The sequence below is a fragment of the Helianthus annuus genome, chromosome 11 (assembly GCF_002127325.2).
Source record: "Helianthus annuus cultivar XRQ/B chromosome 11, HanXRQr2.0-SUNRISE, whole genome shotgun sequence".
Classification (NCBI taxonomy): domain Eukaryota; kingdom Viridiplantae; phylum Streptophyta; class Magnoliopsida; order Asterales; family Asteraceae; genus Helianthus; species Helianthus annuus.
This window is the reverse complement of record NC_035443.2, coordinates 36,781,210-36,806,195: the sequence shown is the minus strand read 5'-3', so window position 1 is coordinate 36,806,195 and position 24,986 is coordinate 36,781,210. Positions and strand designations below refer to the sequence as shown.

The 24,986-nt window shown below is 33.4% G+C and overlaps 1 protein-coding gene across 1 annotated transcript; it reads right to left on the bottom strand.

Moving 5' to 3' along the window:
- Positions 1–4,222: 4,222 nt before the first annotated feature.
- On the bottom strand, positions 4,223–24,648 carry LOC110920837 (G-type lectin S-receptor-like serine/threonine-protein kinase At4g27290). The gene is made up of 7 exons (XM_022165039.2): positions 24,589–24,648; positions 23,385–24,063; positions 23,175–23,303; positions 21,930–22,087; positions 20,305–20,753; positions 20,081–20,231; positions 4,223–4,528 (listed from the first exon to the last, which is right to left on the bottom strand). The coding sequence occupies exons 1-7, from the start codon at positions 24,646–24,648 to the stop codon at positions 4,223–4,225; spliced, it is 1,932 nt and encodes a 643-aa protein (XP_022020731.2).
- Positions 24,649–24,986: the final 338 nt, after the last annotated feature.

The window sequence follows — 24,986 nt, the reverse complement described above, 5'->3', positions numbered from 1 at the left end:
AAATCTAAAAGACCGGAGAGTGGTGGTGGCTGTAGTACCTGGCGATAAAGTGGTTGTGGGTACGGTGGTAAAACCGCCTCTCAGCGGTGGTGGTGGCGGTAGAACCCATTGGTTGACCTCGACGGTGGTTTATCGCCTAGGCGGACGATGATGATGACGAAGCCATCATCTGCAGGAGGTGGTCTGTGAAGACTGTATTTGTGTGTATGTTTCTTGGCGTGTGTAGACTGTGTTTATGTGTATGTAGGTTGAAACGAAGCTTTAGAGAGAGAAAGGGTAAACTTGTAATTGTGTTGGTGGCACTGTAGCCACCGACCTTTTGTTTAAAGATTATATAAATGTATGATCTACTATTGTTTATTGTGATTCATTAAGGCCCCACCGTAAAGCATGTATGATCTACTATTGTCTATTGTGATATGTTAAGGCCTAATATAGCCCATTAATACATTTATAATCTAGTATTGGCCATGGAAGTCCATAAGGCCCAATATGGTCCACTAAGACATGTACGATCCAATACTGGCCATTGTAATCCATTTAGGCCCCTGTGGTCCATTAAGACATAAATGATCCACAATTAGCCATCGTGTTCCATTAAGGCCCATATGGTCCATTAAGACATGTATTATCGACTATTGGCCATTGTGATCCATGAAGGCCCAATATACTCCATTAAGAAATTTTGATCTACTATTGACCTTGTGATCCATTAAGGCCCAATATGGTTCATTAAGACATATATGATTCACTATTGGCCAATGTGACATATCGAATCCCAATAAGGTCCTATTATAATAACACCATAATGATTAAGCGTCCTATAAAGGTTAAAGTTATAAGACCCTCGTGTCAAGTGTCCTATTAAGTTATGTTATAATAGAACTTTAGCGAATAAGCGTCCTATAAAACTGATATTTTATGACTCAAATATCAGGTGTCCTATTACAATGTATTATAATAACACCACAATGATTAAGCGTCCTATAAAGGTTAAATTTATGAGACCCAAGTGTCAAGTGTCTTTTTAAGTTATATTATAAAAAAAACTCTAGCGAATAAGCATTCTATAAAACTAATGTTTTATGACTCAAATATCTAGTGTTCTATTACGGTGTATTATAATAATACCACAATTATTAAGCGTCCTATAAAGTTTAAAGTTATAAGACCCAAGTGTTAAGTGTCCTATTAAGTTAAGTTCTAATATGACTTCGACTAGAAAGGGTCCTATAACACTGATCATTTATGACTTAACTACAATATGTCCTATTAAGTTATGTTATAATAGGACCTCAGATGATCAAGTGTCCTAATACAGTACCACATAATGGGACACTAACAATTAAATGTCTTATAAAGTACATTATTAGGATCTACATTTTAAGTGTCCTATTAAATTATATGATAATAGGACCCCAAAAAATCATCCATCCTATTAAATAGTTTTTTAGGACACCGGTTTAGTAGAGTATATTATAAAAGGACCCCAAAAGTTCATTAGTCCTATTAAATAATTTTTTAGGACCCTCTTTTACAAGCGTCCCACATAAAAGGTCCTAAAAAGCCATTTTTGTTGTAGTGAATCGAGAGAAAAGTGCTTGGAAGGGACTTGAGAGCGTCTGGTCGAATGGAGCTGCCACATTAGTGAACAGTGATGTGACAGGTGGGTATTTATAATGTGAGAGAGAAAGTAAGGCGGTGGAGAAATGGGTCGGATGGCCATCCGGAAGGATGTCCATTCGATCGGGTGGTCATTCGACCAGCCGAGTTGTGTTTTGTTGGTTTCCGACTTTCGTTTCATGCGTTAAGCGTTGCGTTTAAGCGAGTTGCGAGTGAGCATTGCGTTGAGATTACCACACATAACATTTAAACAAATAATCACACAAATAACACATAATCACATAAGTGCATAAAGGTAAATCTGCGTTTCGAGTTTGCGTTTGAGATTGTGATGGGATTGCGTTTAGTTTAGCATGCGATGTGATATGCGATAAAATGCGTTTAAATAGTATACGTTGTAAACTGCATTGAATGCGATAACTGCGTTTTGATTAAGCGTTGTGAATGCGTTGTAAAACATAGTTTAAAATATGTTCGAACCCGTTTGCGATAATCGAGAATCTCGAGAGTACAAGGTAATTAAGCAAAAAATGACAGATCTGAGTAATGACCCGAAGAGTCGGGTTGTTACAGATAGGTACACTTGCGTGTTGTGTGTGTTAAGTCTAAGTAAAATCATTTCTTATAAATTTAAAACCTTGATGAATATGTTCGAAAGTAGCACTAAAAACACTACTATCACCCACACATCAGTGATCACTATGTTATTGTGACGAAGATAATCACTACTAACATGTTAATGAATTTAAGTCGGAAGGAGGTAGATAGAAGAACGACAGTTTTGGTTAATGTTGGTGCATTCAGATGGAGTAATTGGGCCCCTTTAAAAGTCAATTATTTCGTTTGGAGTGCTATCCTCGCCAATTAACCGTCTAAGTCCGCAATTGCGCTTCAGCGGTGGATTATGCTTCTAGGATCTGTGCCAAATGTGGCATAGAGTATGAGACTATGGGTCGGGTCATCTGTTGGTTTTGTGCTATGTGACTAGATTGATTTGGATGCTTGTATGTCTCTAGCTTAAAATTCCTGCTTCGATTGGGTGTGGTTTTCTTGTCATGATCTGCTGTAGTTGTAGTCCTAAAATGGCTCAAAAGAATGGAAAAAAGTCATTATGATGGTGTCTTTTTTGCTACTTGGTGGAGAATTTGGAAGATCCTGAGTGATCAAGAGTTCAATGATAAGTATACTTTGATTGGAAGTATTGAGGATTTAATAAAGGAATAGACGTTTATTTGGATAAAGAATAGATTTAAACTGTGTTGAATTCGGATAGGTCGTGTGATTTTAATGTGCGAGATGTTATAGTTTATATCTATTGTTTTCTTTATGATTTCTAGTTTCTTGTTGGCCTCATTTTCCTATTTTTTAAGATTGTTACCGTTAGAAAAAAACAAATTAGTAAGACATTATATTATACATATATTAAAAATAGAATGTAATGAATAGTGCATTTAATGTTATAATAATACTTACTATTTTAACCTTATTTTCTTTACCTATTAATTTGGAAAAGTTATACATATATTATACATAGAATGTAATGAATAGTGTATTTAATGTTATAATGATACTTACTATTTTAACCTTATTTTCTTTACCTTTTAATTTGGAAAAGTTTGATGTCAACCGTTATTTGTATCGAAAATACCGGTACAGTTTGGTTCGTTATCGGTACAAGAAGGTAAAAACTGGCACCGTTATACATATATTAAAAATAGAATGTAATGAATAATGTATTTAATGTTATAATAATACTTACTATTTTAACCTTATTTTCTTTACCTTTTAATTTGGAAAAGTTTGATGTCAACCGTTATTTGTATCGAAAATACCGATACAGTTTGGTTCGTTATCGGTACAAGAAGGTAAAAACCGGCACCAATATGGTACAGAAAACGCCAAAAGTTGGTATCGGATTGAGATTGAAAATTTAGTTCGGGAAATTCGGTACTACTACCTGGTACCATTTGTTCATCCCTGATCACGGGTACCATACGAACAACAACGGTACCGTACAACTTTTTTTGTTGATTTTCTTCAAATTTTAATGATTTATTTTAGTTTAAGAGGTAGGGATGAGCTCGGCGCAAACCGATACTGAATCGGTACTGGTACCGAAAATACCGGTTACGGTACCGGTATATGAAGATAAAAACCGGTAGCGAACCGGTACCAGGAACGCCAAAAGTCAGTACCGAATTGGTACTTAGGATCTTTCGGTTCAGGAAATTCGGTACCGGTACCCAGTACTATCTGCTCATCTCTGACCACGGATTTCATCTGAACAACATCATTACCGTACAACTTTTTTTTATTTTCTTTCGGTTATTTTTTAGTATTTTTTTCTACATTTTCTTTTTATTCTTGCCAGCGGTTCCGTATACAACGCGCTCATAGTGATTTCAAAACACATGTAAACATAGACTAAATAACAAAATAAATTCGCCGCAATGCTGCTACAGTTTTTATAACTAGTTTATGTTAAAGAAAATTTAACATCTACACAAACATTTTCTTTTCCTTATTAAATACAACTTCATCATACTAAGTTCCTTTCTTGATAATATGTTGACATTTTTTAATACATGCAGGTTTCTTACTATCTACCATCCAACATTGTCATGCTTAGTTCATTGTTAGAACTTATTCCATACGAGCTTGAAGATTTTGCAGTATCTTGCATATATTCTCCAACATAAAAACCAGGTTCTTTAGGTGAAGGCAATTTACCCTCACTCCCCAACATCAAGATCACAGAAGTCATTGTCGGTCTATCTTCTTGATGACGTTGAACACACAACAAACCAACATGGATTAAACGTAGAACCTGAGACGCATTGATTGATTCACTTAGACACTTAGCAACCAACTCCATTGATCTACCTTCGTTATGAAGTCTCCAAGCCTATGAAGATCAAAGAACAAAAGTCTTATTTTACTTGGGCAAACTTCCTCAAAGTTGATTTCTCAATAAAAGTGGTAAACTTCGGAAAAAAAATTAATATACTGAATTATAACACATATAAGCAGGAAAAAATGCAATTTTATATAATCTTTAGAATTTAAGTAATACAACTTTGAAAACATATGTTATAAGTGGAGGGTTCAAATGAGAACACTTTTTTTAAAAAGAAAAAAGAAGAAGTTTTAACCAATAATAATTATTCATTTTACTTTATTTAATATTTGCATTTAAATTTAATGTAAGAGTATATTTGTAAACTTACATAGATCATTAATTTTTAGTCTTCATCTTTAATAACTAACTACATTAAATTTGTAACTTATTTTCAAAATATATATTTTTTCAAAATATAAAAAAATAATTAAGAGTGTAAGACAAATTACTATGTGTGTAGGATAAATTACAAGTTGTGTAGGATAAATTTAAATATGTATAGGATAATTTTTGAAATGTATAGGATTATTTTCGAAATATGTATGATAACTTTTTATGTGTGTAGGCAAAAAAAAAAAATAGTGTAGAGAATAATAGTCTTTATAAGTAATTAACTACCTAAAGTTAATAATAAATGATATGAAAAAAAAAAGTACTTAATATTTTACAATTGTACCCTTTGTTTTTTTTCCTCTCAATTAAATTTTCTTCTCAAATGAACCTCTCCCTATATATGTTATAATCCTTTAAAACATGTTGACTTTCAAACAAACTAACCTCATGATTTTAAAAGAGTCATAGCTTCTTCATGTTCATATGTTAATATAAAAAAATATATATAAAAAACAAGAATTTTATTCTCTTTAATTTGAGTATAGTATTCCTTCAGATTTTTTATTTAATAAAAAAATTTAGCACATTACATGATTAACAATGTTTGGGTTTGCTACCATATAGTGTGGGCACCCCACTAATGTATGTGTGTTGTGTGTATAGTGTTGAAATCAAATACATATAAGTTTTCTGTGTTAAGAATACATATTACAAGAGTAATTGTTTCATTTGGTGTAGTATGATTAATGTACGACAGCACATAAAACTCTTGTTATATATGTATAAGTTTGTGTAGGAAGGGATATTGTGAGAACCATAACGTTAAGAACCCAGATATCCACTACCAATCAAGCAAATTTTTCAATTTTTCTTCCTTATATGTTACTAATCTTAATTTGTGTAAAACATATATATATATATATATATATATATATATATATAGAGAGAGAGAGAGAGAGAGAGTTAACACTTATAGCCTTATGTATACATGTGAGAGAGAGAGTGTGTGTGTGTGAGAGGAATCATGATAAAACTCCTCCTAATTAGAAAAATTAAAAAGCTTCATCTGAAGTTGTATTACACATATGTAATACATATATCTAGAATTAAAAAAAAACCACGCTACGGGTTGTAAAGAAAAGTCATTGTGGTCCGCAAGGCATGTACGATATATTACATACGTGTAATACATCTTATATTACACATGTGTAATAGTGTGTTTTTTTCCAAAAGTTTTATTTTTTTACATACTGCATATATATGTTATACGAAAAAAATAAAAATAAAAAAAAAAACAAACTATTACACATGTATAATATAACATATATTACACATGTGTAATATAAAAAACGCCCTTGCATACCGCAAGGACTTTTCCTTGCAGTCCACGTCATGTTTTTGAGTTAGTTTTTTTGTTTTCTTATTTGAATTGAGTTTTCTTTATATATATATATATATATATATATATATATATATATATATATATATATATATATATATATATATATATATATATATATATATATATATATATATATATATATATATATAGTGGAGGGTTCAAATGAGAAGAAATTCTTTGTAAGAAGAAAAAAGAAGAAATTTCAACCAATAGGAATGCTTTATTAGACTTCATTTAATATTTGTACTTAATGTAACTATAAGGGTATATTAGTAAACTTACATACATCATTAATTGGTAGTTTCATCTTTAATAACTAACTATATTAAATTTGTAACTTATTTTTAAGATATAAATTTTTTCACAAAAAATAAAAATAAAAATTCATTTATAGTGTAGAATAAATACAAGGCGTGTAGGATAAATTACGAGTTGTGTAGGATAAATTTCAATATGTGTAGGATAAATTTCGAAATGTGTAGGATAACTTTTGATGTGTGTAGGCAAAAATATTTAGTGTGGAGGATTATAGTCTTAATGACTAATTAATTAGTCAAACACAATAATAAATGAGATGAGAAAAAAACTATTTAATGTTTTACAATTGTACCCTCTTATTCTTTTTCTTCTCAATAAAATTTTCTTCTCAAATGAACCTTCCCATATTTATATATAGGGTAAGTATAGTGTAAAAAGGGCCTAAAGTGTGAGAAGTGTATTATAACACTATATATAATACTATATAACACCATATAAACACCGTATAACAATATGTAACACCATATAATACCATATAACACTATGTAACACTATGTAACATTATATAACAAATATAACACTATACATCTATCATAGACATGCTATCAGACAAACTATAGTGTTATATTTGTTATATAGTGTTACATAGTGTTATATGGTATTATATGGTGTTACATATTGTTATACGCAGTTTATATGGTGTTATATAGTATTATATATAGTGTTATAATACACTTCTCACACTTTGAGCACTTTTTACAGGATCCTCTACCTATATATATATACATATATATATATATATATAATGTAAGTATCTATTGAAAACCCACTTTAATTTAGAAAACCCGGGAAACTCAAAGCTCCCGATGTTTTTTTCTTTTGAAAAAATTTACACATGTTATATACATGTTTTTAAGGGTTTTGGGCAAAAAAAATCAAAAAAGCGCCAAGTAGATATTTTTTAAAAAAATAAACAAGTTTTGGTGTAACACATGTTACAATATGTCAGATTGTTGGTGAAGTTGTCTGTCGACTACATCTTAGTTCGAGTCTTAGGGCAGGGCAGATCGTATTGTGTACATGTTTAGTGTGTTAGGATCGCTTTTATGGTCATTTGGTGCTTGGACCGCTTATGTGTACAATGCTAGGATCGCTTATATGGACATGTCCATATAAGCGAACCAAGCTAGTCACATAAGCGACCCACACTGCCTATATATATGGTCACATGAGCGATTCCAGTAGTAAGAGAGTCTTAGGTAGGTGTTTTCCAAGGTGTAAAGGCGAAGCCCTGTCCGATTGTCTCCACAAACTTGTAATTTGATATATAATCAATACAGGAGACGTTAAAGTGTGAAATCAAGCTTTACTAAGACTAATTCAATGAATTCCGCCTCTGAACTAGTCTAAGTGCTCTTCTGAACGACTCATCGGGTCAGCAAACGATCCTACATGTGGTATCAGAGCTCAGGAGGAAGAGTTCTTGCTGTTTAGCTCGATTTTCGCTCGAAATTCTCACTTCTACACCTTCTTTTTCTAATTCGGGAAGATTTCACGGTCGGAATTTGATCAATTTTTCACAGATTGTGCGAAATTGTGTTTAGACAAACCCTGGAAAGTTTGAAGCAAAAATTCGAAGTTTTTAGGGGTCAAATTGATGTCCGAAATTGGATCGTGTTTCTGAACTTAGTTGGATCGCTCGTAAATTTGGGTCTTGAATCGCTCCAAAGTAACATTCTGGACCGCTTATTCAACAGTCTTGAACCGCTTATTCGGTCTAATTACCTTGGACCGCTCGAATAGCATATTTGAGAACCGCTCATTCGAACATATCTTTGGATCGCTCCAAATTATTTTAGTTGAATCGCTCGAACGACAGAGTTGGACCGCTCATACGTTTTGTTTTGGACCGTTCATACTGATAGATCTTGGACCGCTCGAACAGATTCTTTCTGGACCGCTTATTTGAATAAGTGGAACCGCTCGAAAGAAAAATATAGGACCGCTTTTAGGAGATTGTTTGATTCGCTTTTGTGGTTGCGTGTCTGGGCCGCTTATCTGACAAATAATTGATCTACTTTTTAGTCAAAAAGCACGTGTTGACTTTGTGAAAAATGACAATGAGATTCGATGTGCAGGAAAACAATGATCTTGAAAGAATGAATAGTTGGTATCGAGGATATCTTAGTAATTCTTATCAGAAATTGTCTAAAGAGGTTTGGTTTAAACGATTTGAATGTTTTCTGAGTAAGAAAGATGAAACTTTGGATGATTTGGAGAAACGTTTTGATCGGTTGATTGAGTATTTAAAAGAAAATCATATGGAAATAAAGGAAGCAGATCAGATTTCAAAGTTTGCAAATGGATTATCAGCTGAATGGGATGACTGCCTGAAAAATCTAAGAGAAAATGATGATTTTTCAAAAATGTCCCTATATAAATTCATTAAAAAACTTAAAGATCATGATTATGAAAATTATCAAAAGAAGAGAGAGATATTGGATAAGATAAAATCAAATTCAGAAAATTTGAGTTTAAATGTGATAGAAGAAATAAATAAAAGAATCAACGTTTGTTTGGCAGCAAAAAGAAATTTGATATATGATATGAAAAGAGGTTGTTATATTGATAAGAATGAAAAACCTATTGATTTTGTTAAAATCTTTGGTGCAGGTACATATAAGATAGAGAAAGAACAAGTGCCAAAGATTGAAGAATTTGTGAAGAATGAAACTTCATATTCTGCATCAGCATGCTCAAAATGTGACAGCTTCAAGACTGATAATGACAAAACTTATCAAAGATGCGGAAAGTTTGGCATTGGAGATCAAGAAGTTGAGAGATATGAAACAAGCTGATGATAAACAGATTCTTATGGTTCAGGAAATTTGTGAGAAGTTGAAAGTTGAAAATGACAAACTGTTAAGTAATTTGAACAGTTTGACATTTGAAAACAAGAAATTGAAAGAAAATGTAAAGGTTTTTGAAAACAAACAGAAATCGTCAGAAGATGAAGATTTCTGGATTAAGCTTGAAAACAAAAATCTGAAAGCAAATGAATCAAAATTTCAGGAACAGATAAAAGTTTTGATGAATGAAAAATCTGTTCTTGAAAATTTGAAAAATGAAAATGAGAAAACAACCAAGTCTCATTTTGGGAGAATATCTCAGCTTGAAAGTGAAGCTGAGAATTCAAGGAACAAAATTGATGAACTTGAGAAGAAATTGTTAGGTTTTGTGACTAAATCAGGTAGTTTGAATTTTCCCTGTCCAAAACCAATCAATTCTGTTCCAATAAGTGACGATGTCACAAACTTTGACTCTGTCAAAGTTGAAGATTGTGATGTAAAATCTGATGATGAACATGTTAAAATTGTAAAACAAAAATTGTTTTTAAATTTAAAAAAAAAATTTCAGAAAACTGTTCTACAATCGACTGAAAAAGGTGAATGTTCTAAACAGAAATCTTTGAAGAAGAAAGTGGAACAGAAACAAAAAGATAATAAAAGTTCATCAGATCGATCATCCAATCAAAAGAAAAAATTACAAAAAGTAAAAAATGAAAATTCAAAAATTGTTGGTAATAAGTGGTGCAGGTTGGACCACAGTGCTTCAAAGCAAAATCCAGCAAGTTTGAGAAGAGAATATCACCAAGCCAAACAATGCTTTGATCTGAGCGTTTGGACTCAAAATGGTGATAGGTACGATAACAGAGTGTGTTACAGCTGCGGCTATCATGGACACATTGCTGTTAACTGCCGGAGTTGGAGTTATGAGACCAGAAGGTGCTACAACTGCAACATCAAAGGTCACATTGCCAGAGATTGCCCAAGGAGATCGAATGACAGATTGAGGGCTAATTCTCAGAAATTGGCAAAGATTCCAGTCAAAGTCAAGCCCCAGGAACAGAAGGTTCTGAAACCTAAAGTTCAAGAACAGTCAACTCAAGAAAAGAAAGTAAAGCTTTCACAGGGACAGAAAGACAGACTGAGGAAAAAGAGAAAGAAGGCAAGAGAGTATCTTGAGAAAATTTTGTCCTCGGGTTCACGAGACACACAGAATAAAAGTTCTGATGAATCTACCCCCTCAGTTGCAAAGACAAGCAAAAAGAATTCATCAGATACAAATCTAGGGACAAAAGAGGAGAAGAAAAAGAAGAAAGTGAAGTTTTCACTTCCCGGCGATGAATCTGACTCATCAAAGTCAGACAAGCCATCTGCAGGCAATGATTCTGGTTCGTCAAAGCCAGAGGAGCTTTTGGTTGAGGTAAAAAAGGAGAATTCAGGTTCAGCAATGGATGATGCAAATTTTCCACCATTGTTGAACAAGAATTCGAAATCACCCAAGGACCGTCAGGCTTGGGTGAATCTGTTTAAATGAAAAACCTGACTTGCCGGAGATCCCAAGATGGTATCGTGGATCATGAATCAGCACATTTCTTGAGAAATTTCACTTTGGTGATTTTTCGCCTCATAAGTGGTAAATCAGGGACATTAAGTTGTACTTGATTTTCTACTGATGGTTTATGATAAAACTGGAAATGATAAATCTTTGAAATGTTTGAAGAAAACAAGATGAAGAGATATCCCCGAACTTACAAATGGTTGGAACACAAACTTATATTTTCCGGAAAAACCATTTTGATTAAAACAAACTTAAGTGTTTTGAGATCACAATGGGAAATTAGTTTGTTGTGAGGGGGAGTTCTGATTGTTTATGCCATATGGATGGAGAATTGAAGTGATTCTCATCATGTTGTCATGTTTGTACAGTTTGTTTCAAATTTTCCCAGAAAATCAAAATTGAAACATATTTTGATTTTAGGGGGAGAAAAAAAAATTTGAAAATTTGAAAATGTCAAAAACATCGAAAAAAGTCAAAATGAGTTTTGTTGTAAAAAAGAGGAAATGATAGTAAATCAGTTGGACTATCACAGCACGCTAAAGAAATGTAATATCAAATGTAATAAATGGTCTCACTGATGATGTGACGATAGGTTTTTGTACATTTAGTAGATTTATTCGGGATATAAACCTAAAATTTCAAACTTATGAAATTCGTGGGGAACACTACTTGGATATATAGGTAACCCCTGAAATCTCGTTTGAAAGGTCTCGTATTCTGATATACTAGGTGTTTATACTCTATGATGTCTGGGGTATTTTTCCGGGACTTCTGCTGAACGGTAGTTCTGACCTAGTCCTTGGCTAATACTTTCCGCAAAATGCTTGAAACATAGCATAAAGCCCTCAGCTGATTAGACAATAAAATTGATAATCATCTGTTGTAGCTGAAAAGATCCTCTAAAGGGGACACACTGCTAAGTCGAAGCTGATATCTCTCTGCTGAACGGAAGTTCTGACCTGAGATCCCTCAGTTCTCGCATCTTTCCCCTAATTTATGTACAAACATCATTGTAGTGTTCATACCTGTAAGACTGAATATTGGGATTCTGGATACGGGAGTATATTCAAGAGGTGGGACACATGAATTGAACTAAGTTCATAAAATACCTAAATAGTATCCTGAATAGATTGAAAATTGTATGAAAATTTAAGAGGACAATTATATCGTCAATCTACGTGAATCGTTTAGAACTTAAAACGATTAAAAGCTTAACGGTGCTTGTGTTATGTCTCAAAAACTGATATGATCCTCTTGCACAAACTCACAAAAATATGTTTGTTTTGCATTTAAATTTCTGTCTTTGCATTTATGTTTCATATTTTCAAAAATCCAAAAAGATTTTGTATATGAATCGCTTATGTATACATAGAAATAAAGTCGCGTTTGTGTCATAGGTTATCTGGATCGCCTTTGTGTACATGGTATGGATCGCTTTTATGGCATCATTGTTGGACCGCTCATACGGCATGTCGTATGAGCGGCCCAAGATGTCTATATATAGTTAGGGCGATCCACAACACATAGGTAACGGTGTATTCTTCCGGCAAACCACGAAGTGCTGCCGAAGTGCTGTAAGAACTTGTAAGAGTACTTGAAATCAATACAACAGCGATATTAAAGTGAATACGGCTTCAATTGCACTAGATTATTAGTTTCCGCCTCTTAATCTGGACGAGAGCTTCTCTGAAAGACTCGTTAGGTCAGCAAACGATCCTACACAGATGAATGTAACATGTGTTACACCAAAACTTGTTTATTTTTTTTTAAAAATATCTACTCGGCGCTTTTTTGATTTTTTTTGCCCAAAACCCTTAAAAACATGCATATAACATGTGTAAATTTTTTCAAAACAAAAAAACATCGGGAGCTTTGAGTTTCCTGGGTTTTCTAAATTAAAGTGGGTTTTCTATACATCCTTCCCCTATATATATATATATATATATATATATATATATATATATATATATGGTAAGTTTCATTTGAGAACCACCTTTATTGTGAGAATCAATGTGAACACACCAAAAAAAACCTCAAAAAACCTAACCCCCACCCCCCTCCCAAAAAAAAAAAAAAAACCTAACCCCCACCCCCCACAAACCTAACCCCCCACCTAAGCTAAAATGCTAAAAACTAAACCCTCGAAAAACCTAAAAAAATCTAAAAAACACACAAATTTTTTTTTTTAATATTTTTTAGCTTAAAATTGTTACTTTTAGTAGCAAAAATTTTTTTTGGTAACGTAAATTAGCGATTTTAAGCTAAAAATATTTTTTTTGTGTGTGTGTTTTTAGCTATTTTTGGTTGTGTTCACACTGTATCTCGCGGTTCTCGCAATAAAGAGTGGTTCCTAACGGATCATTCTCCTATATATATATATATAGGTAGAGGATCCTGTATATTAATCTAAATGTGTGAGAAGGGTGAGAAATATTGTGGTGATGACATGTGTCCTCAATCTAAATTAATTCAAAAGGGTAAATATGTAATTTTCTTATTGATTTAATTAATTGATAACCTTCCATAACCGTCACCCTTAATTATAGTAATACGAATTAAGAATTAATCTACGAATTTGTGTCATCTCGTTCAGAACTGTATAATGTTATATTTTTTATATAGTGTTACATAGTGTTATATGGTGTTATATAGTGTTTTTTGGTGTTATATAGTGTTATATGATGGATGTATAGTGTTATATGGTATTATAGGTATTATATGGTGTTATATAGTGTTATTTAGAGTTATATAGTGTTATATTTGTCTGATAATATGTCTATGATAGATGTATAGTGTTATATATTGTTATATAGTGTTATATAGTATTACATAGTGTTATATGGTGTTACATAGTGTTATATGGTGTTATACGGTGTTATATTGTGACAACTCGTATTTCGAACCCACTTTTGTGTAACGTAACGTGATTATGTGAACATTAGTAATAACGTGATATATGTGAAATTGTGATATGTTTAAATGTTGCATGATTAGACCGTACATAACCCACTCGATTACACAATTTACCTCGGCCCACTCGGTTTACACTCACTTGGACTCGAGACCAAGATGACTCGATAATGGGTTCGGCCCATTCCCAACACACAAAAACACGACACCCTTGGGGGTGTTCCCTCATTCTCGCAAACTCACACAAGTTACACAAACCCTAGAACTCTTGCATTCCCTCTCGACTCGGAACAAAGGCAGCCAACACCCCTTTCGCGAAGCTTGTAGTTCGGATTAATCATCTTTAGCATCTCGGTTAGTGTTCATGTTTACCGATTACCTGTTGAATGATGTTGTGAAGTGTGTGTTACAATAATCATACATGTTAATCTAGGGTTCTTGTTAGTATGATTGTGGTGTTCATGTTATTCGGTTCATGATAGGGTTAACTATGAGTATATAAGGTTGCATGATGTAGAACTGAATAGATAAGTGTAACCGGCTGTGATGTTATGAATTGGGAATATGATTTAGGTTGCTTGATAGTCTATGAAATCGATTGTCACATGATCCGATCCACTGTTCTTGATGATAATGGTATGAACATGCATGAATCTTGGTTAAAAACTGTTGTTTGATCCGTATGAATGCCATTGAAAAACTGTTAATTGATCCTGATTGAACTGCCAAATTTGTGCATAATCTGTTACGGAATTTAGAAGCTACAAATCAGGAAGTCAATTACACCGGGTTGCGACAAGAGGTTGCGAGTCGGGGACACCTAGTCTCGACTCGAGACCTCACACCGACACACAGCAGCACAACTCGAAACCGTGGTTGCGAGTCCAGTTGCGACTCGAAACCGACACAAAACAGCATGAACCGAAACCACGGTTGCGAGTCCCGTTGCGACTCGAAACCGGACCATGACAAACCGAAACGACCCTTGTTGCGACTCGAGACCTTCCTTCGTTGCGACTCGAAATCTCGACTCGAGACCATGTAACCGTACACGCTGATATTGGGCCTGCACACTATCACGAGCCCAACTGATTGGGTTGAACACTTGGACTATGCTTGTTATGTAACTGTTTACGCTGATACCTATACGATGATGAATACTTGTACAACCTGTTACAATACGTGTAGAACCTACGTGCAATACTTGAATACGAATCTGATTGGTATGATAACTTTGGTAGGACGTGGTTGATCGCTTTTTAACTTAATTGAACTGTGTGTATCATACCGAGCAATCCCAGGTGAGTTCATTGCATTTTCTCAAGCATGCGTCCCGGTGGTTTGGGACAACTAGTAAACATTTGGACGGGAAACATTGGGTAAACAACTTAATCGGTTTTGGTCATTGCCTGGAGGGCAATGGGGGTAATTAGTTGATAGCGCTATTAGGTACTAATTATCTGGGTTTCACTATGGTTGTTTAGAGGCACACTCCTCGGTTACGTAAGGGCGTTTTCCCTAGGGTAACTAACTGAACAACATAGTGGGTTGCTAAGAGGCACACTCCTCGGTTACGTAAGGGCGTCGTCCCTAGGGTAACTAACATGAGCAACAACGTAACACAACAGTGAATCGTATTAACATATATCTGGTAACACAACTCATGTACAAACCTTGAACTCACCAGCGTAGTCTGACACACTTGTCTGCATGCTTGTAGGTCATTAACACTTGGGACATGGATTTGCTATCTCGGAGTGCTGGAGTGGTCATGGATCGAGGCTCTTGGATTTATTTACATCGGATACTTTGGTTTTAAGTATTATGAAACAATTGCTAAATAATTTATTATATGCTTCCGCTACACGATACTTTGGGAATTGACACTATATTTTATTTAAGTATTCACTATTGGTTCAATATGATTGGTGGCTCAAACTCTGATGCGTAACACGCCTCGCGGGGGTTCCCGCTGGTGGAATTATTGGGGGTGTTACATATATGGTGTTATATGGTGTTATATAGTGTTATATGATGGATGTATAGTGTTATATATTTCTTGTAGCAGTTACATATTTCTGGATTTTTTAGAATGTCCGAATTTTAAAATAAGTTTAAAATTGAATCGCTAGATTTTAGGAGTGAATCGCTAGAATTTTGGAGAGGTTACCTAATTTAAAACATATACAAAGACACTATTACCCCTACTATTTTCAAATCAGTCCAAATAATTAAAACACAATTTATAATTTGGTCCCTATTGATCTCAACCATTAGATCAAAGATCTAATGGTTTAAAACACCTCTCACACTTTTGAATTAATGTACACTATCCCTACCGTATATATATATATATATATATATAGGGTAAGGTTCATGCGAGAACCACCTTTATTGCGAGAAACGCGAGAACCAATGTGAACACAAGCTAAAATAGCTAAAAAAACCTCAAAAAACCCTAAAAAAAACCTAACCCCCACCCCCCCAACCCCCAAAAACCTAAACCCCCCACCCCCCCAAAAAAAACCTAACCACCCCCCCCCCCCAAGCTAAATGCTAAAAACTAAAACCCTCAAAAAACCTAAAACAAACCTAACCTCCCCCACCCCCCCCCAAGCTAAAATGCTAAAAACTAAACCCCCCAAAAAACCTAAAAAATCTAAAATTTTTTTTTATTTTTTTACTATTTTTTATGTTCAAATCGCTACTTTTAGTAGCCAAAAAAAAAAAAAAATTAAAAAAAAAAAAAAAATTAAAAAAAAATTTTTTTTTTTGGATACTAAAAGTAGCGATTTTTATATAAAAAATAGTAAAAAAATAAAAAAAATTTTTTTGGGTGTTTTTTAGATTTTTTTAGGTATTACTGTTTGTGTTCACACTGGTTCTCGCGGTTCTCGCGGTTCTCGCAATAAAGGGTGGTTCCTAACGGATCTTTGTCCTATATATATATAGTGGAAGGTTCAAATGAGAAGAAAAATTTTGTAAGAATAAAAAGAATAAGTTTTAAACCAATAGAAATGCTCCATTTTAGTTCATTTAATATGTGTATTTAATGTTATTAATAAGGGTATATAGGTAAATTTCTAATTAAAACCTTATAAATAACCAACAAGTTTATGCATATAGTAGTTGTAAAAGTGGCTTTGGGAGTTTTTCAAAAAAAAATGGATTTTTATTTCTAACCCTAAAGTTTCAAGCTTTGGCAAGTTAAGTTTAAAGTTTAATCTTTATTTCCATTTTAACCCTAAAGTTTTAATCTTTGACAATTTGAGTTTAAAGTTTTAATGTTTGGTAATTTAACCCCTTTAATTAATTTGATTTTTCACTTCTAATTCAAAAGTTTCCATCTTATACAATTTAACCCCTTTCATTAACTTGATTATTCATTTCTAATTCAAAAGTTTTCATCTTTTGCGATTTAACCACTTTGATTTTTTTTACTTATGTGTTGTAATCTTGGCTTTGATTTTTTTACAAATCTATCCTCACAACTTTTTTTACTTTCAACTTTGGTCCTTTATAATTTTCATTTTCTACAAATTTTTCGCTTTATGCTTCGGTTTTTACGTTTCGTTCTAAATTTTGCGAGTTAACACGACGCAACGTGCGTGTGTGGGTGAACGTTTTTACATCGTCTATTTTTTCCAGTTTGACAGGTTCAACATAACGTGTGCGTCCTAAATCGACTTAGTTATAACTAAAGAATCCGCGCCGCATTGCGGCGGGTCGTAATTCTAGTTGTAATTAATTAGCTAACTTATTAAACTTGTAACTCTCATTTTAAATATACTCTTTCAAGATAAAATAATTTAGGGTGAAGGACAATTTTCGACATGTGTAGGATAAATTTTAGTATGTGTAGGATAAATTTTAGTATGTGTTGGATAAATTCTTAAATGTGTATGATAAATTTAGACATGCAATAGGTTAAATTTCGGTAAGTGTAAGATATATGTAGGATAAATTTCGAAATGTGTAGGATAAAATGTTTTCTTACTTTATTAATGAGAGATAACATAATTAATGGGAGGAGTTACAAACTATTTAATGTTTTACCATTATGCCCTTTCTTCTTTTTCTTCTCACAATAAATTTCTTCTCAAATGAACCTTCCCCTATATATATATATATATATATATATATATATATATATATGTATATAGGGGAAGGTTATCTTGAGAACGCTAAATATTGCGAGAACCGTGAGAACGATTAAAAAAAACAAATCAAAAACAATTTTTTTTTTAATACAAACCTCATTCTAATTAAAATACAACATCAAATAATTCATTTCTCATCTCAAAAATTACTCTGACTAGATTTTTTATACATGTGTAAATATAACAAATTTACACATGTGTAAATGACAAACTTACACGTGTAAATTTTGTTGTTTACGAATTCACGTAAATTCAAACGTGTAAATTTATTTTCTAACATTGTATTCGAATAATAATGATAAGTGTAAAAAGAAATTTTGAATTTGAATTGTTTTTGACCAAGTTCTCGTAGTTTTTTCACTTGTTCTCACGGTCCTCGCGATATTTAGCGTTCTCATTTAAACCCTCTTTTATATATATATATATATTCTTTTAGAAACTATTTTATCTTGTTTCTTACCGTGAAAAGATATAACTTAAATTGACTAATAATTTATATAATTTGTGAACAAAACCTGAAAAACAAAAATTTTGTTCATTCTTTTTGTCTACTGCTAATATAATTTTTTTGTTGAAAAATACTTTATTTTGAGTAAAAGTTACTTTTTATCAAAAAAAATTACTTTAACGTGTAGATGAAATATTTATACTTTTTAATTATATATTATGAATTATTAGAAAAAAATTAAGTTATATTTTAAATATTTTTATATAAATTGTTAAATAAGAAAACATTATGGTGAAGAGAAACTAGGGCTATAAATCTCGCATAGAGTAGTTTATAAGAAAAAAATCACCCTGCAATCGAGATAGAATCTACTATAATAAAAGAAACCAAGTTTTACACACATGTCATTTATTGAAGGCATCATCAAATTTATATTTATCTTATATTAACTAACTAAATAAATAAATAAATAAATAATATTAAATCTTATCATACTTTAATAAAATATTATCCTAATCTAAATTGTTTATTTAATATATTTTTAAAACAAATACCTCTCTTTCCTGCTTATATTATATTAAATATATAAATAATAAATTAATATTAAATGTTATCCTAATTTATTAAAAATATAACTTTTTAATTATTTGATATACAAAATTATATTTATTCAACAAGTCTAAAATGCGGGGTTTTGAAAAATATAACTTTTTTTTTTATTTTTTACTATACAAAGTTACATTTATATAACCCGTGTAATACACGAAGTTTTAAAGATATAACTTTTTATCATTTGCTATGTAAAATTATATTTATTCAACACGTATAATACAAGAGGTTTTTAAGGAAATAATGTTTTTATTATTTGGTAGATTTTTCGACCCAACTATACACGGGTTTTTTAAAGATACGACGTTCTTAGTATTTAATATACAAAATTACATTTATTTAATATGTGTAATACACATGATTTTTGAAGATATAACTCTTTTTTAGATCTATTCAACACGTGCAACATACGAGATTTTTAAGGATGTAATTTTTTTTATTTGGTAGATTTATTCAACCCGATTATACACGGTTTTTTTAAGATACAACGTTTTTAGTATTTAGTATACAAAATTATATTTATTTAATCTGTGTAATACACATGGTTTTTAAAGATATAATTTTTTTTTATTATTTGATATATAAAATTACATTTATTTAACCCGTATAATATACGGGGTTCATAAAAATATAACTTTTTATTATTTAATATATAACCCGTGTAATACACGGGGTTCTAACCTAGTAACTTATAAGAAAACATTACTGTGAGTAGAAACAGGTGCTATAAACCTCAGATATATAATAATATTAATAAGAAAACAAACTACTTAACTTTTAAAACCTTTTTCTCAAATTCATCATCCTCAATGGAAACTTTTGTTTCGAAATGATCATAAACAAGCACATCATCTTTTTGACACCATAACTAGCTGATATTATTATTTTCCTTTAGTGTTTCGATTTTTTTTCCTCAAATTCTTTTTAGTTGATTAGCCCTTATGGAGAAAACAGATATAGCTAAAAAAAACCCAGTGCCTTTAGTTTACCCTTCTAAAAAATTATATTTGCAAAATTACTAGGCCCAAACTTACATGTCCAATAAGGTTGTTGCAGTGTTCTTTGTGGACAAATCCTCTGTTTTTCTCTCCACACACAATTTCCAACACTACTACACCGAAGCTATATACGTCTGATTTGATCGAAAATTCACCACCTCCCGCATACTCTGGCGCCATGTAGCCACTGTGAAGAATCAAAGTATATGTAAAAGAATCGATAAATAAATTGCAATTAGGTTAGGATTCATGTATCTCACTATGTTCCAACCATTCTGTTTGTGTTCGCCTCTGTCTGATTTCCTCCAAAACTTCTAGCCATGCCAAAATCTGATATATTCGGGTTCATATCCTTGTCGAGCAAAATATTGCTAACCTTGAGATCTCTATGTATAATTCTTAGCCGAGAATCTTGATGGAGATAAAGAAGTCCGCGAGCAATTCCATTGATTATGTGGTAACGCACAGGCCAATCAAGGAGTTCGCTTTGTGTTCTATCAAATATGTAGGAATCTAGTCCTTTGTTTGGCATGTATTCATAAATCAACATTTTTTCGGCTCCCTCTATGGAGTAACCCAAGAGCTTGACTAGATTGCGATGTTGTAGTTTAGATATCGAGATGACTTCATTCTTGAACTCATGAAGTCCTTGAGTTGATGTTTTTGCTAGCCGCTTCACTGCTATTTCTTTTCCGTCTTCAAGTACACCCTAAAAACATAACAATATCTTAATTGACCATTTAAGAAGAATTAGTAAGTTAACCTCTGCATGTAGATATTCACAATGGAAATATTGTCCATCCATTGTCAAAGAGGACCATTATACAATTATAACAAATTGATAATTAGACCATCCGTAGTGGGGCATGATTTTTAAAAAAATTTGAAAAATAACGCCCCAAAACGCCCCCACTACCATTACAGTAGGCGTGTTTTGGCGTTATTTTTGAAACAAAATCAGTTTGGCGTTTTAAAAAACACGCTCAAATTTGCTTTGGTGCGAGAGATGAACATTTGACCCACCAATCACACCCTACATGTACACCCCACATGTCTGACTTTTGAGCCAACTTTTGTCTTCATATGCCACTTTTTAGCTAATATTAATAAGTTTGTCTGACAACTTAAATTAAAAAAAAAAGTGAAATGATTGAATGGGGGGTATTGGCATAATGCTCCACTACACCACTTTTGCTATAATACCCCATCACTGACTAGGACACCACGTGTCGGATAATGCCCCATGATGGGGGCATTATACCACATTACCACTACACATGGTCTTATATCAAATTATATACAGAGGTTTATTGGTCTAGTTTATAATAAGTCACGAAACCTTGAATTATATAAATCCAACAGTCAAGGCAACAAATGTGCAAGAGGAGAATGTTGCAAAATTCTGTTGTGACTCCACGTATTCTTAGTGATTATTTGTGTTGATTGATTTTAACTAATCCTAAGAATCATATATAGTAGTAACACACGATCACATGATATGCAGGGCTGGCTCAACCATTTTGGTGGCCTAAGGCAAAGTAAAATCTTGTGGTCTTTTTCCCAAAAAAATGTATGTAATTGAAAGTTAAACTTGAAGGGCCCAAGTGTAATTATTTGAAAGATTGTGTTAAAATCTAAAAACAAGGAAAAACAAATGCTGAACCAAGGATTCGAACCCAGGTCTCACCAACATCCATAGATACACAAAACCACTACACTACCAACCATTAATCTATTGGTAATTCACACCCTAAATCTTTTATAAATGGACTGTGGTTTCATCAAATTGTAGAGGCCCTATAATTTTGGTGGCCCAAGGCCCAAGCCTCATTTGGCTTACCCTTGGGCCGACCCTAATCATATGTACATGGAGTCATATATGTACCTTGTAAACGGGGCCAAAACCGCCCTCTCCAAGTTTGTTGTCCATCGAAAAGTTGTTTGTAGCTTTAAGTAAAGTAGACAATCCAAACAATGGTAGCTCTAGATCTTCGCCACCACTTGTATTTTCAAGATCATGTTCAAACTCGTGTTTGGTTGTTCCTGTGAAGTAGGCCATTTTTTAAAATAGCGCAACACGCGGTATTTATGACACAAAATGATTAGTACACTACTAGAAAACTACTATTATCAAAATTTCCTATGCATTTCTTACGAACAAAATGCCGACACTTTTCCTACGGAATTCCGAAATATAAGAAAAGGTCTTAGTTTTGTGACAAAAAAAGCGACAAATTGGATTGCGTAGGAGAAGTGTCGGAAAACTCCGACTGATTTCTGACCAAATCCGTTTTCATTTTAACTATTAGTTGGAAATTCGTAGAAATCGGTATGCATAGGAAAAGTGTTGGCAATTTCCGACGGAATTCCAACGGAATCCGTTTTCATTTTAATCATTAGTAGGAAATGCGAGTCCAATTTATCATAAAACAATATATAATAAAATGAAATTAGTGATATTAAAATATAAAGTTTTATTATTTATAAAAATATATGTTATTTTTAAATTAATTTATTACTATCCACTGAGGGGCTCGCTAGCTGCTATAGATCGGCTCGAGAAAAAACTCGAAACTTATCGAGCCTTATCGAGCCTGAGCCGACCTTAGTCTTAAATAAAGCTTCTCGAGCCCGAGCTTAAGCCTATCATGTAAAGCTTGTCAGACTCGTCAACGCTTAGTACAATATTAGTTATTAACTTATTATTAATATTTAATAACATTAACCTCTTATTTAAAGTTGTCTAGTAAATGAGCTGAGCTTATTTAAACTTTTTTATGAGGCCAAACCTAAGAATAAGCTTGTTTAGTAAACGAGTCCAACCTGAGCTTCATTTATTGAGCTCGCGAGGCTAAACAAGTCTATTATTCATATGATTTTTTATTTAATATTAATTAATAGATAATAAACGAGCCGAGCCCGAGCCGAGCCGAGCTTGAGAAACTACCAACGAGCCGAGCTCAAGCTCGAGCTCTCATAAGTTAATCGAGCTCGAGCCTAATCGAGCTTGGTCTGGGCTCGGCTTGACTCGTTTTCACCTTTAAATTTAGTACATTCTGGGCTATACCTAGTGGTTTTCGTTATGATAAAACATGTAAGCCGACTGGTAAAGATTATTCAAACTACATACCTTGTTGATGTCGCTTCTTCCTACGGTAACGATAAAATAAGCATATTGAAACTAGGATGACCAGAACCACTAATATGGGTACCATAACTCGTACTCCTATCCCTTCAATAATTGAACTTTTCCTGTTTCCTATAGAGTTTGTGCCAAAACAAAATGTTCATGTGAAGATGTGTTATATGAACATCAAAATAAAATTATTGTTTTGGTTACCTAACTCCGAAGGTGGCATTCGTATATAAAGAGTGTCCCCGTTTAAAGCAAATGTTCTGATATCAATCAGGTCACCGAACCAGAGCAAGCAACCACTCCCAGTCACTGAGATGTCCGAATTTGTGTAAGCAGTACAAGAACAATTGCTTTTACACATCTTCTCACAGTCCACAAGGGTCATGGTCTGGTTGTACCATGACCCCTTAGTGTCGGGTAACTTCAAGTTAGAATATTTTTTGAACCCTTCTTCCGGTCCACAATCCAAAGGGATAGCACGTCGACACCCTTGTGACCAGTTTCCACCCCTCCACTGATCAGGAGACCTGGGTTCAAACCCCTTCAGACATTCACAAACCAGGGAGTTTTCAATGTTGCAACTCCCGAATGGCCCACATAGAGCGTATCGATCACAACGATCGCTATCTAGGGCCTGAAAAAGGTTCCATTCTTGTTTGCTATCAGCCCATAAGAAGCGCTCCATACGACCATCTGGCTGTAACACCAACCTCATCAAGGCCGAAGTATTTATAAGATAATTCTGGTAGTAAATTTCTCTTAGATTAAAAACAAAAGTGAAGTTGTAAACCGGGTTCGGTCTCAAATTAGGGAGTCCGGTATATCTAAGTCCATTCCATGGACCTGTCCGGAACAATATGTTTGGGCCGTCCGTTAGGATCGGCTGAGGACATAGTTGTTAAAAGCCATCGCCTCTTGCGCCTAGGCCCAATTTCCTAGCGAGGCGAGGCAATTGCGCCTTAAGTCAAGGCAATTGCGCTTTAATTCTCCAAGTGATGGTTCATGAGGTTCCGGCGAGATTCCTAGATTCTTGAGAGTTTTCGGCCAAATTCTCTAAATTCTTGCAAGATTCTAGCTAGATTTCTACTTTTATTTAACGAAACTACTTTTCTTTTCTACACTAATAAACTAGCATTTTATAACTTTTGGTACTAAATAGACGATATTAAATGTTATATAATAGCTTTAGTTTATTTTATTTGAAGAATGGTATAAATTTTCTATTATATAAAAATATTTTTTTTGTACGCTTTTTTTTGTCAGGCCCACGCTTTTTTTGCACCTTGCGCCTAGGCCCCAGGCGAGGCCTATGCGCCTTGAGCGCGCTTAACGCTTTTAATAACTATGGCTGAGGATAACCTCTCTTATCAATCCCATAAGAAAAGTTACCGGAAGAAGGATCATTGACGGATTTCCATGACGTCAGGCGCCATTCAACCCCGGTAACCAAATTCCAGCCATACTTCATTACGGGAAGAAGAGTGTGTTACAAAATAACCACTGTTTTTGAACCACTGATTAGAAACCACTGATCAGTTTGATAAACTACTGATCAGTTTGACTAACCACTGATGAACTTAACTACTGATCAGTTTAAACACTGATCAGTCCAACCGCTGATCAACCACTGTCTATTAGAAGCAGTGGCAAGTTGAAACAGAACCACTGATGAGAACAGTGGTTAGAGAAGATTGCAAATAGAAGTAAAAAGAAACAGTAAACGATTTAACCGGGCTTGTGTTTGACACAATTCCCTTAAACAGATTCGCCGTCTGTTCCCAGGGTACGCCGGTTCGAAACAGCACC